Source organism: Pelodiscus sinensis, chromosome 28 (genome assembly GCF_049634645.1).
Source record: "Pelodiscus sinensis isolate JC-2024 chromosome 28, ASM4963464v1, whole genome shotgun sequence".
NCBI lineage: Eukaryota > Metazoa > Chordata > Testudines > Trionychidae > Pelodiscus > Pelodiscus sinensis.
The window spans coordinates 11,767,065-11,780,718 of record NC_134738.1 but is presented as its reverse complement, the minus strand read 5'-3'; the positions used below and the strand labels follow the sequence as shown (position 1 = coordinate 11,780,718).

Genomic DNA, 13,654 nt, shown 5'->3' with positions numbered 1-13,654 from the left:
AAGCTATTTCGACGTAAGCGACGCAATTAGAGTAGCCTATTCCGAGTTAAGCCCTGCTGTGTAGACACACCCACAGAGATCTGCCACACACACAGATCTGATGCGTACGCACACACGATTTTGTGTGCACAGGCGCACCGCTCTGGCACCCATGCACTCCGAGGTGGCGCGTGCACATACCTGCGCCCAGAGCAACCCGTGCTGAGCTCCCACTGTTCCTCTCCCTCCAGCGGCACCTGTCCCCGGAGGATTTCCTGCGCGTCTTCGAGATGTCCCCGGAGGAGTTCTGCAAGCTGGCCCTGTGGAAGCGCAACGACCTGAAGAAGAAAGCGTTCCTCTTCTGAGCCAGCCCATGCCCTGAGCTCAGCTACTGTCCAACCCAATCTCGCATCGCAGCTGCTTTAGGGCTCCTGAGCCGCCGGTCTTAACACCTGCCTCCCCTCCCCGACGCCCCTCAGGCAAGTTGATCCCTCGGTCCCAGTATTGCCCCTTCCTGGGGTGGAGGCACCGGAGAGCCTCTCCCTGCCCACACCTTCCCCCACGCAGCCAGGGGACAGCGGGCCAGGCCCGTGCCAATCCCACGTGAGCGACTCAGTCTGGGGCAAACCTCGCCATGGAGCCAGGGGAGGGAGAGTGGACTGAGGGGGCAGGAGGAGCAAGCAGACCCAAAGCAGGCCCAGCCGGTCCCAGGCGGAGCTGGATGCAGAGGGGGGAGGCCAGAGAGGGGAGGGAGGGGGCAAGGCGAGGGGAGACGGGGAGCAGCAGTCGCTTTCCCCTCTGGGCGCTCTCTCTCGCGGGCCTAATCCATGGGCCGGGTGGGTGTCGGGACGTCTGAGGGGCCGATTATCAGTGTCCCTCGCGGGGCCGGGGCTGGTTCAGCCGGGACAGGGGCCGTAGCCGCCGGAGGGGTTCTGGCTTTGCTCCCCCGGCTCAGCAGGGCAGGGACACACCAGCAGAGCCCGTTGGTTTAGGCGGGGGAAAATCGGGGCTGCTTGGCCCTGGCTGGCTCCCCCTCTTCAGCACCCTGTTCCCCCCCCACTGCTCCTCTCGGGGCCAGCCCCCCTCCCTGTGGACACTGGCCAGGGGACGTGTGACATCGGCACGGCCGTAACCCTGAGGTGGCTGGTCCGGAGAGGCCACTCGGCCTTGGGGCTGCCATTTGCTTAGCGTAGGCCCCAAAGGGAGACAACTTTATGAGCAGCCCCCCCGCCCCAGAGCAGGGGCCCTTTCATCAGAATCAGGCCCCCCTCGGCGAAGCTGGGGGGGCCCAAGGATCCCTCACTAGAGCACGAGAACCAACCCCCTGCGGTCATCTCAGTCTCCCACTCCCACCCGTACCCCCCTCGGCTCGGTCCCTCGTTCTAACCCCACAACCCAGGCTCTCAACCCACAGCCCCCCCCCCCCTTGCAGCTGCCCCTGGGGGAGGGGTGTGCTGTACTCCACTCTTTCAGTCCTGGTAGCTGATGATTTTGCTCCCTCCCCACTGACCCCAAGGCCCTGCCCAAGTTTGACAGAGGAGTTTGCCTGGGCTTGAGCCCAGAGTCTAGAAACACCCCCCGCCTGGCAGGCGATCCCCGGCAGCCACCCCCCTCGGTCCTCTCAGCTCGGGTGTCCCCCTCCCCGTCTCTGCCGGCCCTGAGCCCTCAGTGGGGACTGTGCCAGCAGCACACTGCCACCAATGCCGGGCTGTCCCCTGGCCACGCACCTGGTGACGAGAGGGCTGACAAGAGATGCCCAGTGACAACCAGACCTGCCTGCTGCGGGTGAGCTGGTCACCGAGGCTAGTTAGCCCCGCCGGCGTTAAAGGGGACACTCCCACAGGGTGCCGAGAGCCGGTTGGTCCAGGGGAAGCTGGCCCTGAGACCGGGCACTGTAGGACATACCCCAAACGGGGGCGGGAGGGACTCTCAGCAGATGGGGCCGGTAGGCCCAGGAGGTCTCAGACAAGCCGGCTCTCTCGGTGCCCACGGGTGGAATTTCCTTAGGTAGCGGCAACACTTCCGAGCCTGGTTAGATGCCTCCCTGCCGGCGAGGGGGAGGCCGTAGCCAGTGCAGGGTGAAGGAGCAGAGGGGATGCCACGGCAGGGGCTCTAGCCGGAAAGCCAGGCCCGTGCCGTGCCCGGCAGAGACCGGCGTGGCGCTGATCCGTGGTGACTCTGGCACACTGACGTCTGGGGGAGTTCCTCATGGGGGGCAGGAGAGCGCAGGGGTCAGATCCCCCCCATCCCATCTGGGCCGCGGCACCTCCCAGGCCTGCAGGAGCAAACCCATGGAGCTAAAAATGCCCTGGGCTTTGGGGTCTTTTTAAAATAACCAGCCGTCGAATAGGGGACCTGCTTCCCACCCCATTCGCCAAAGGATTTCCTGAACTGCTGCTCCTTCCAGCTCCCCCGCTGGATCCTTTTTCTACTGTGCACCCCACTGCTCCCCAGTGCTGGCCCGAGCCCCACGCACTCACGCTTCCCCATCCCAGTGGCCCTCTCCGCACACTCTGTCGGGATGTAAAGAATGTAATTTATTGGGAAATCCGTGGCCCATACTTGCCTTTCACTGCTACTGATACAGACGACATATCTATAAATATATATATAGGAATATGGATTTTTTTTCTGATTTGAATACAGTGATTCACTTCCTCTGTTTAATTTTTGCTGGTGTCAGAGATTCCATGTGAGTGGTTTTTTGCTTCTAATTAAAGGTGAAATGGCTTTATTCAACACCTGCCGCCCCTGGTTTTATTCCTGTTAGCTTTAGAGTGGTGTGAACGATCACCTTGCAGACAAGCATTGTACCGGCCTGGCGAAATTCGGCCTCCCTCCCACACCCCTCGGGGATATTTTTAATCTGAGGTGATAGGCGGGGAAAGTGAGAGCCAAAGAGCCATGACTGCCCAAGAGCGTCCAGGCACTGAGCCCAGCAGTCCAGATGGTTGATTTTGTCTGCTCTCCCTGCTGGCCTCCACTCGACCACGTTCCATGGGTGGCAAATGCCACCCGGCAGCCCCTCTGGTTTGCCCACCCGAGTCCCCTTCTGATGCTGGTTCTGGCTTCCCAACGCCTGGTCCCACAGCGGAGTTGCGTTTCCAAAGGACGACGGTTCAGGGATGGGGTCTCCCCTGGTGGCGGCCGGAGGGGACAGAGGAAAGGCCAAGGCAGTTTCTCGCTCACAAAGAGCAGGACGGCAGCTCCCAGTGGCTCGTATCCTCGGACCCTTGAAGACGCGCAGAGCTATGGGCGAGTCAGCGCTACCGGACTGTGCACAGTGCTGCAATTCTTGCGTATCTCTCTGGCACGGGCAGGTAACGCCTCGAGGATCTCAAAGGAATGGGTATCGCTCCTGGCACATGCAGCCTGCTATTCGTGGGGATGACGGGCTGGATTCCCTTATTAAAGCCACCCCTGCCGGCAGAGGGGTCATCCCTCATCCCCCTAATTGGAAGGAAGGGACAGCAAAAAACGGCACAGAAAGGAGTTTGAACCAGCCCTCTGCCTCCCTGTCACTGTACTGGAACCGGGACAGAAGAATACAGGGGTGCGTGGAATTTTTTAAGAAATGGTTAAATGGACGTGCATAGACAACTGACTAGATATGAGAAGAAAAAAAACATACGACCCAATTTTCAGGCACCAATTGTGTCCCAAGTTGGAGGGCTGGCGGTATTCAGCTCCAAGCGTGAGGTGTAAGAACCCCAGGAGTCCCTGACTGCTACACCTACTGCTCTAAGCACTAGGAAACACTCCCTCTTAGGTCCCTGGCCTCCTAGGTGTGAGCGCCAGAGCTGGCAGTCCAAACCATCATGTCCACACTGCTGGGTTTAGCATGCTTGCTCAAGCCCCACTAGAGCGAGTCTGCCTACCCGGGCAGCTGCCGTGTAGACATGCCGGAAGTGTCCCGTTGTCCGTATCAATCCCCCGGCCTTCTCAGGGTTTCCCATTTGGATGCATTTCCCAGCCGCTATCATGTGGGCCCCCTCCCCTCTCTCTCCCACACCTGCAGGGTCAGTCTGCACTGCGCTGAGACAGGGCAGGAGCCCTTCGAACCCGGGTCAACCAACTCAGGCGGGTGGGGGTCGCGCAGAGGGGAAAGGAAGCGGGGGCAAACGCCAGCAGGGAGCGGTTGGCAGAGCCGCCAGGGCCCCGGGCTGCAGCAGGACAGGGCCTGTAAGAAACGGGAAGTTGCTTCTTCCGCTGGGCTATGCGACTAGGGGGTTCAAGGAGCCATCCCGCCTCCTCCCACGCCAGCTGGGAGACCCAACAGAGTCCCCTGTCACAGGCCCGGGCCAGGGAAGTGACGTGCTCCAGGTCACACAGCAAGAGCAGGCTAATGGCAGAGCCAGCAAACCCGGAGTCCTGCCCCCGCCCGGCCCTGCACTGCAACCAGTCCTTGCGGACCTGTGTCCCCAGGCCCCTGCTGCATCGCACGGACCTTCTGCCTCGGGCCCGGGGCATGGCCCGTGTCCACACTGCACGTGGACCGGGCTCGGCCCCAGCCCCAGCCCCCAGCGGCTCCTCGGAGCTGTAGGGCCCGGCGCCCCGTGGCAGGACCGCCCTCGCCCGCCAGGGGGCAGCGATGCTCCGGCACGTCTGCGAAGGCGGCTGCCGCTGGGGCCGGCCCTTCGTGCAGGAATCCCGGGCTCCCCCTCCCCTCCCCTCCCGGCATGGGCTGCGCTGGGGCCGGGGCTCGCGGAGGAGAGGGCGGCCGGAGCCTGCCCCAGCGCCCCCCGGCAGCCACCGCCATGGAGAAGCAGAAAGGTACCGCGCCCCTGCGCTGCGGCCGGCCCGGGGCCCCGCCTGGGGCGAGGGGGGGGCTTCCTGGCACCCAGAGGTGCTGGAACTAGGGGTGCGGGTTTGTGTGTGTGTGTCTGTCAATGTGCATTTGTGTGTGTGTGTGTGTGTGTCTGTGTATGTGCATTTGTGTGTGTGTGTGTGTGTGTCTGTGCATTTGTGTGTGTGTGTGTCTGTGTCTGTGCATTTGTGTGTGTGTGTGTGTGTGTCTGTGTCTGTGCATTTGTGTGTGTGTGTGTCTGTGTCTGTGCATTTGTGTGTGTGTGTGTCTGTGTGTGTGTGTCTGTGCATTTGTGTGTGTGTGTTTGTGTGTCTGTGTCTGTGCATTTGTGTCTGTGTGTGTGTTTGTGTGTCTGTGTATGTGCATTTGTATCTGTGTGTGTGTGTCTGTGCATTGTGTGAATGTGTGTGTGTTTGTGTGTCTGTGTCTGCATTTGTGTGTGTGTGTGTTTGTGTGTGTCTGTGTGTGTGTGTTTGTGTGTGTCTGTGTCTGTGCATTTGTGTGAATGTGTGTGTGTTTGTGTGTCTGTGTCTGTATCGTTTGTGTGTGTGTTTGTGTATTTGTGTGACTATGTATTTGTGTGGGTGTGTGTTTGTGTAATTGTGTATGTGTATGTATTTGTATTTGTGTGTCTGGGTAATTGTGCTTGTTTATTTGTGTAATTGTGGGGGAGGCAGCACCCCCGGCTTGATGTGGTTGCCATCCCATACAAGGGGGGGAGGGGATGTTACAGTTTAGTTCAACGTCTCCGCTCCCCCAGGATGCGAATTGTTCCCGCGCCATGGCTGGCTGCCCCACACATGCTAGCAGCATGTGTGTCTAGGCGGCGGGTTGCGTGTTCCCTTCCTGTGTGTGTGAGTGCCCGTTGCGTGTTCCCTGCCAGCCAGGCTTTCACATACATGCAGCGGTGCGGCCGGGCCGGCGGGGATGCCCCTCTCGGCCGCGCTGGCTCCTTTGAAAGCCCTCCCGGCTGGTTCTGTGCTCCGGGGAATTTGGTGGGGAGGGGGACGGGGACGGGGACTTCCCGGCTGAGAGCCGTGCCCCGGGCCTGGACCGGCCCTTCTCTCTGCTGCTTGGGAACGCAGAGGGGATTCCTGTAACTGCCATGTCTTCCTCCCTTATCCCTTCGCCCGATGAGTCATCGCGCCGTTGGCCAGCACTGCTCTTGGAATCTGGAGTCCAGGCCGGGAGCCACGGAGATGGAGGGAAGCAACTTCCCTGGGAATGGGGTCAGTGAGGCGCAGGGAACAGAGGGTCTCGGGGGTCCCTCATCCAGGGGCTCTCCCATCCCTCCCTGCTGTTGCCGAGGGGCTGATCGTGTGGGAGGAGACTTTACCTGGCAGGGAGGTGGGAGTCACATCCCGATCCCGGCTGACCCGTTAAAGGACTGTCCGAGGCCCCAGCTGGGGTTGGTTCTGCCTGCTTTGTGCACTCGGCTCTGAGCCTTGCCCCAGCATCTGTATTTCTGGCAGCTTGTCCCATCCCTGAGGATGCTCCATCCCTCTTCCTTCACCTCAGTCCCTCTTCCTTCACCTTTTCTCCCCCACCCTGCTTTGGCTGGGCCTGCGCCGCCGATGGGGGCTCGCTGCGTCCCGACATTGCTGCACTGTGCAAAGGTTGCCGGGACCGGGCCGGCTCTGTCCCACGAGGCTCTGATGTGACCATGTGTGGGAGCTGGCTAAGAGAGAGCCCCACCTACGGAGCTGGCTGGGGGCAGCAGACCTGCACTGGTGCCTGGGACGCTGAGCTCTATGGCACATGGGACATGTGTGTGTTGTTTCCGTGCAATAGTGCACACTTCTAGCAAGCGTGCAATGCCCTGGGTTTTACACGTACCCTTGGGGTCACCTCAAAGCCAGACCCATCTTCAAGTTTTGGTTCCCTCTGAAAGTTAGGCAGTTATTATTTGGCAGTGCGGTTGAGTGGATAGAGCACTAGGCTGGGAGCCAGGACTCCTTATTGTCTGCTGGCTGACCTTGGTCATGTCACATCATCTCTCTGTGCCTCAGTTTCCCCTCCTATCCTTTATCTTGTCCTGTTAGCTGGTGAGCTCTTTTCGAGCAGGGACCGTCTCTTATTCTGTGCTCAGCGGAGTGGGGCCTTGATCTCCTTTGAGGTCTGTGGGGGTTCGCTCGCGGAAATAGCAGCCGAGGTCTCGGTTAAGGATCGGGCCCCGCTGTGTGAGGTGCTGCACAGACATGCAGGATAAAACCTGAGTCTGCCCAAGCTGAGATGGTGACGCACGGAGGAGCAGACAGTTCAGGAGAAGGGGACGAGATGACAGTGACGCCTTTGCATACGCAAGGAGGCTCCGTCCCCTCTGCTCTGAGCCGTGCTGGCCGACTGGTCCCTCCGCCCACACCGGTGACACGGGCTTTTGTGCTGCTTTAAAGAGGAGGCGTTCGAGGCTGGTCCCAGGCAGTCGGGGGCCGGGCGAGGGAAGCCCCCGCAGCAGCCCAGGGCAGTAGCATGACCCCCCTCTTTCCCTGGAGTGCTCCGCTCACCTCTCCTGAAGCTGGGCTCATGCCTTCCAGGCACATCCCCTGGGGACTCTGCCAGGACAGTGGCCCAGCCCTGTTAGGACCTTACTCCCATGTGCCTTTCCCTGCACCCTCTGGCCCTTCCAGCTCCATGGTGGCGGGCCGCTGGGTAACCAGGAAGGGGACTACTGGCCATGGGAGCCGGGCACGGGGACAGGGCGCCCTGTGGCAGGGGGAGACGGGAAGGGGGGGCCTGATGTGTTTACCTCCCACGGCTCTTTCTCGCCATGGTAACCAAGGGCGCTGTGTTCGATCTCCGCAGCGTTTCCTTGGCCCGAGGCGTCTGGGGCTGGCGCCTTGCCGGGGGCGCGGCGGAGAGCCCCGGGGTTCTGCAGCCAGGGGGCTCCCCCCCGCCCCCCAGGCGGAAGCAGACACGCACGCCGCCATGTGCTCGCGCATCTGAGCCTGCGCGGGCGCCTCCCGCCACTGCGACGGCCCCCCCCGGGCGCACCCCCCCCGCAGGCCCACGTGACAAAGCGGGGGCGGTCCCGCGGCACAGGCACCCGCATAGGGGTGCGCACGGCTGCAAAGCCCGGGGTGCCCCCGCTGACTCATCCCCTGCCACGTGCTCCTGCCCCACGCTGCTCCCTGGGGGCCAGGCAACCGGAGAGCCCTGAACCAGCTTGTGGGGGACCATCCTGGACTCGTGTGGGGGGGGGAGTTAATGGCAGGACAGGTGCTGTCCAAGCTGGGCTTCTCGCTTGGCGCTGTGGGCGCCCGCCGGCTGAGCATGGGGTTCTGGGGCTACATCACCGTGTGGGAGGGGGGAAGAGCTGAGGGGGGATGGGGCCGCCGGGTGGGGAGGAGGAGCGGTGCTGGGAGAGGAGAGAGCAGCAGAGGGGCTGTCATCACTGAGGAATTCAGACTCGGCGGGGGGTGGGACGGGGAGGTGGGGAGCAGGAGGGAGTGCTCAGGGCATGGGCCCCGCCTGGCCTGGCACAGCCGGGCTGGATCCCCAACTCTTCCCGGGGGCTCCCTGCATCTGCGCTGGAGGAGCTCGCACTGGGATGCCACCCTGGCCCGAATTCTCCCTCCTGGATTCCCACAAATCAGTAACCCCCCATCCCTCCCCTTCCCAGCACCCTGCTGCCCCTGGACAAGGTGCAGGGAATCAGTCATCCGCCCCTCCCTTCCCCCCTTGCTTTGTTTCTAGGGAAGTCCAGATGTTTGGATCCCCTCCTGCGTTGCTAACCCATCTCCCGCCCAGATGGTTTCTCTTCTCCAGGCAGTGACAGTTTGCACAGCCCCTGCCTGCCCCTGCGCCCGCGCCCTCCCCTGCTCTGAGCAACCCTCCCTTTGTCCCAGTGCCCTGCCCTGCCCTGCCCCGCCCCCGGGGCAGGTGCGGGTACTGGCCGCCCAGGCCCACGACCCAGGGGGCGGGCAGGCCGGGGAACAGGATGGACGAGGCAGCCGGGCGGCCGCGGAGACTTTTGCACACGTGAGCCGCAGATGTGGCCCTGGGGGTCTGGGAATGTGAGGGGGGGCGGCCCCGCTGGGTGATTTATACAGAGGGAGGGAGTCCAATCTGGGCCGGATAAGGGGAGCCAGGCCTCCCTCCACCACCCCATGGGAGAGCCCAGCAGCCCCTGTGCTGGCTGCCTGCCCGCCTCTCTCTTCTGTTCCGTTCCCCCCTTGCTGTGTCGCCGGCTGCTTTGTGCTCCTCTCCCCTTGGCCCCTTCCCCGAGCTGCTCGCTGCCTGCCCAGCCCTGCCGGGGGTTGCGCGAAGGCAGGGAGCTGGCAACCCCACCACTGCCGGCACTCGTGGGGCCGAGAACAGGGCGCAGCTCACCCAGGGGCTTGTTCCCCCTAAAACCGCCCCGCTGGCTCTCCCGGGACCTGGGCCGTTTACAGCCCCGTGGCATCCCCAGCTGTTTACATGGAGCTCCGCGTTCCCCCACGTGCTTCCTGAGGCGTCGCCTGGCACAGCTCTGGAGCGCTGGAGACAAGGGCTTAATACATATATGGAGATATACCTGTCTCATAGAGAAGCTTGTTGCTGCTCGCTTTAGTAATGCTAACAAGAGAGAACAGACTCAAAGGGAAAGAGAAGTATAAAGGCAAAACACATACGTTCCCTCTCAGGGTGAGTCTAGACTACAGGGTTTTGTTGACAAAACTATATGGCTGTGTCTACACTGGGCCACTTATTCCGGAAAATCAGCCACTTTTCCGGAATAAGCTGCAAGCTGTCTACACTGGCCCCTTGAATTTCCGGAAAAGCACTGACAATCTACTGTAAGAAATCAGCTGCTTTTCCGGAAAAACTATGCTGTTCCCGCTTGGGCAAAAGTCCGTTTTCCGGAAAACTGTTCCGGAAAAGGGCCAGTGTAGACAGCACAGTAGTCTTTTCCGGAAAAAAGCCCCGATCGTGAAAATGGTGATCGGGGCTTTTTTCCGGAAAAGCACGTCTACATTGGCCACGGACGCTTTTCCGGAAAAAAGGCTTTTCCGGAAAAGCATCCTGCCAATGTAGACGCTCTTTTTCCGGAAATACTTATAACGGAAAACTGTTCCATTTTAAGCATTTTCGGAAAATCATTCCAGTGTAGACGTAGCCTACCTGTGTCTACACTATTGCCAAGTTCTGTCGACATAACTTGGCAGTAAACCTCATTCTACGAGGAATAACGCCTCTTGTTGACAGAGTTCTGTCGACAGAAGGTGTTATTGCATCTACACCCTCCTGTTATTGCATCTACACCCTCCTGTGCCAGTGTAGATGCTCTGTTGTGCAAGAAAGCTCCGATGGCCATGTTAGCCATCGGGCTTTCTTGTGCAAGAAATTAACTTGCCTGTCTACACTGGCCCTCTTGCGCAAGAGGGCTTATCCCTGAGCGGGAGCATCAAAGTATTTGCGCAAGAACCACTGATTTTGTACAGTACAAAGTCAGTGTTCTTGCGCAAATACTCATGGCCAGTGTAGACATGCGGCAAGATTTTGCACAAAATCTTGCCAGTCTAGATGCACCCTTAGGCTGCGTCTAGATTGGCATGATTTTCCGGAAATGCTTTTAACGGAAAAGTTTTCTGTTAAAAGCATTTTCGGAACAGAGCATCTAGATTGGCACGGACGCTTTTCCGCAAAAGCACTTTTTGTGGAAAAGCGTCCGTGCCCAATCTAGACGCGCTTTTCCTCAAAAAAGCCCCGATCGCCATTTTCACGATCGGGGCATTTTTGTGGAAAACAGATCTGAGCTGTCTACACTGGCCCTTTTGCCTGAACAGGAGCAGCATAGTATTTCCGCAAGAAGCACTGATTTCAGACAGGAGGAAGTCAGTGCTTTTGCGGAAATTCAAGTGGCTAGTGTAGACAGCTGGCAAGATTTTCTGGAAAAGCGGCTGATTTTCCGGAAAATCTGGCCAGTCTAGACACAGCCTTATAGTTTTTTCCTCACTGATATACAGGAAGTCCCCGGATTACATACAGAAGTCCCCGGATTACATACAGGATAGGGACTGTAGGTTTGTTCTTAAGTTGAATTTGTATGTAAGTTGGAACTGGTACATATTGTACCCCAGGTGTCCCCGATTCAGCCGCTGCTGAAACTGACCAGCGGCTGACTACAGGAAGCCCGAGGCAGAGCTGCTTTGCCCCGGGCTTCCTGGAATCAGCTGCTGATCAGTTTCAGCAGTGGCTGACTTGTGGACACCTGGGGTAGAGCAGCTGGGGTGCTGCCAGGTTGGTCCCCACAGCGCCCAGGTGCTGCACTGCCGGACCAACCCGGCAGCGCCCCAGCTGCTCTGTCCCAGACGTCTAAATTCAGCCGCTGTTGAAACTGACCAGCAGCGGCTGAATCCGACACATTAGGGGCAGAGCAGCTGGAGTGCTGCTGGGTTGGTCTGGTAGCACTGACCCTCGGCGCTACTGGACCAACCCAGCAGCATCCCAGCTGCTCTGCCCCAGGCGTCGGCCAGAAAAGCCTTGTCTGCTGGGGGGGGGGTGCACTAGCTGCACCCCCCGCCCCCCCCCAGACCAGGGAGAGACGGAGTGGCTTTTCTCACCATGGAGGATGCAGGCAGTGGGACCACTGCAGCCTGCTGGGGGGGAGGGGTGCAGCTAGTGTGGGGTTCCCTCACCCTGTTCTTAAGTAGGGGTCCGATGTAAGTCAGATCCATGTAACCGGGGGACTGCCTGTACCTGTCTTAGTGCTGGAAGGGACCTTGAGAGGTCATCTAGTCTAGTCTCCTGCCTTCATAGCAGGACCAAGCACCATCCCTCACAGATTTGCCCCAGATCCCTAAATGGTTCCCTCAAGGATTGAACTCACAACCCTCCGTTTAGCAGGCTGATGCTCAAACCAACGTGCTACCCCTCCCCTGTTGGTTGGCCTGGGGCAGCAAGGAGTGGTGGCTACCAAGGGGCCCATCTGGAGTAGCAGGGATACTGATCCAGAAGGCCGGTCGGTCCCCTCTAGCACGGCAGAGAGGGGAGACGGGTGGGGCCAGTTCCTTGCTCGAACAGCTGCGTGGCCCAACCTGCGGGTCAGGGAGTGGGCGGGGAGGGGCAGACACGCCGTTCTGTGTTCCTGACCGGCGTGGCCGGATCGGAAACTGGAATGCCTGGGTGAAACAGGACTTCGGCTTTCCTGGCCCCGGGAGGAGCACGGGACCCCAGATCCGCAGCCTGCCGCGCCGGGCTGTGGTGGGAGGATACAGCACAGTGAGTCCTTCTGTTTTATGAGCCAGGGCTCGGGAGATGGGCGGGGAGCGGGGGCCGTCTCGCTTCTGCGCACCCGGCAGCCCCGGATCAGGCTTTCCCGGCAGCACAGGAGTTTGGGAGCCGTCGGAGCCTCCCCCTCGGCTTGGCCATCCTGTGACGCAGCCAGCCCGTTTCCTCGTCACGCTGCGTGCGCCGAGCAAGGCCCCGTTGTCACACCACAGGGTCTGCCGTTCCCGCGGCCCGGAGGCAGCAGCCTGCCCTGCACTGCAACCCGGTCTGCCGCTGGAGAGCGTGAGTGCAGAGGGGCACTGGAAAAGGGCACCGGCAAGAGCAGAAGCAGGTGCCCCTGGGTGTCTATGATGGTGCACCTTCGCACGTGCCTTGGCGCACAGTAAAAAATTATTCCACACGTGGCTGGACAGGATCAGAGGAAATATCTGTTGGTTTGTCCACGTAGTTCCAGGTCACGTGCCCATGCATGTGCTCGCGTTGGCGGGGCCGGTGCTGAACGGAGCCGGATAGCCGCAGAGGCTTGTAGATCGGGATTGGGAGGCTAGCCCGTCCCACTGCCTGTGCTGCCATGGGCCGACCTGCCCTAGCTCAAAGCCAGTGTTTGTGTGTCTGCCAGGGGTCCCTCTAGTGATACACTTTGTTCTGTGCCCTGCGGCACCAAGAGAAGCACAGGCGGCACACGCCCTGGGAGGCTGTAGAGTAGCCCCCAAAGGAAGTGGGATGAGCCCCTTCAGAATAGCCAGATAACGTCCCATGGGGGACAGCTGCTCCCGGTTTCCCACAGGGATGAAATCTCCCTGGTAGATTTCGTTCATTGTTTGGAAATGGAGCATGGGGTGTGAGTTGGCACCAGTGTTCCCTCTCATCTTGTCCAGCCGCGTGTGGAATAATTTTTTAATGTGCGCCGAGGCAGGTGGGAATGTGCACCACCAGTAGAAGCAAAACCCTAGCTGTGGGCGCTGCTCATCCCGGCTGGTGTGTGAGGATGGAGCCTTCGTCTCCAGGGCTCTGTGCCAAGCAGCGGGCAGGGCGGCTGCGTCTGATAGACTCGCTGCTGAGAAACTGCCTGCCCCACCTCCCGCCGTGCCAGGCCAGGGCAGAGGAGGGACGTGATGCAATCTCTCCCCTCCCTTGCCCTTGTGCCTGGCTCCCAGGGGGTGACCTCCCAGGGCCGCCGCGAGCCTGTGGAGGAGCATCTCCCTGAGCCTCCACCTGGGTTCCAGGCGGTGTGTCTGGGGGCGCTGTACCGTGTGCCGGGGGGGGGGGGGGGGGCAGTGCGGTGTGTCTGGGGGCACTGTACCGTGTGCCGGGGGGGGCAGTGCGGTGTGTCTGGGGGCGCTGTACCGTGTGCCGGGGGGGGCAGTGCGGTGAGTCTGGGGGCGCTGTACCGTGTGCCGGGGGGGAGGGCAGTGGGGTGTGTCTGGGGGCGCTGTACCGTGTGCCGGGGGGGGGGCAGTGCGGTGTGTCTGGGGGCGCTGTACCGTGTGCCGGGGGGGGGGCAGTGTGGTGTGTCTGGGGGCGCTGTACCGTGTGCCGGGGGGTCAGTACGGTGTGTCTGGGGGCGCTGTACCGTGTGCCGGGGGGTCAGTACGGTGTGTCTGGGGGCGCTGTACCGTGTGCCGGGGGGAGGGCAGTGGGGTGTGTCTGGGGGCGCTG

At 60.8% G+C, this 13,654-nt stretch overlaps 2 protein-coding genes across 7 annotated transcripts in view; both read left to right on the top strand.

The window, feature by feature from the left end:
* DMTN (dematin actin binding protein) overlaps positions 1-2,718 on the top strand; it is a 47,179-nt gene extending 44,461 nt beyond the window's left edge. For both annotated transcript variants that reach the window (XM_075911040.1, XM_075911039.1), the window contains one exon: positions 231-2,718. In XM_075911040.1, coding sequence (XP_075767155.1) covers positions 231-361 — 131 coding nt within the window. In that variant the 3' untranslated portion in view covers positions 362-2,718. The remainder of the gene's footprint in view (positions 1-230) is intronic.
* Positions 2,719-4,569: 1,851 nt separating this feature from the next.
* Positions 4,570-13,654, top strand: part of LOC102461513 (actin filament-associated protein 1-like 2) — a 31,653-nt gene continuing 22,568 nt past the window's right edge. For 2 of the 5 annotated variants that reach the window (XR_012897991.1, XM_075911027.1), the window contains exon 1: positions 5,074-6,015. Coding sequence is in view for 4 of the 5 variants with exons in the window: in XM_075911027.1 (XP_075767142.1) it covers positions 5,892-6,015 (124 nt within the window). In the remaining variant the exon portion in view is untranslated. Of the gene's footprint in view, positions 4,753-5,071; positions 6,016-13,654 lie in introns of those variants that run through there. The other 3 variants (XM_075911029.1, XM_075911028.1, XM_075911030.1) reach the window with 3 other exon arrangements.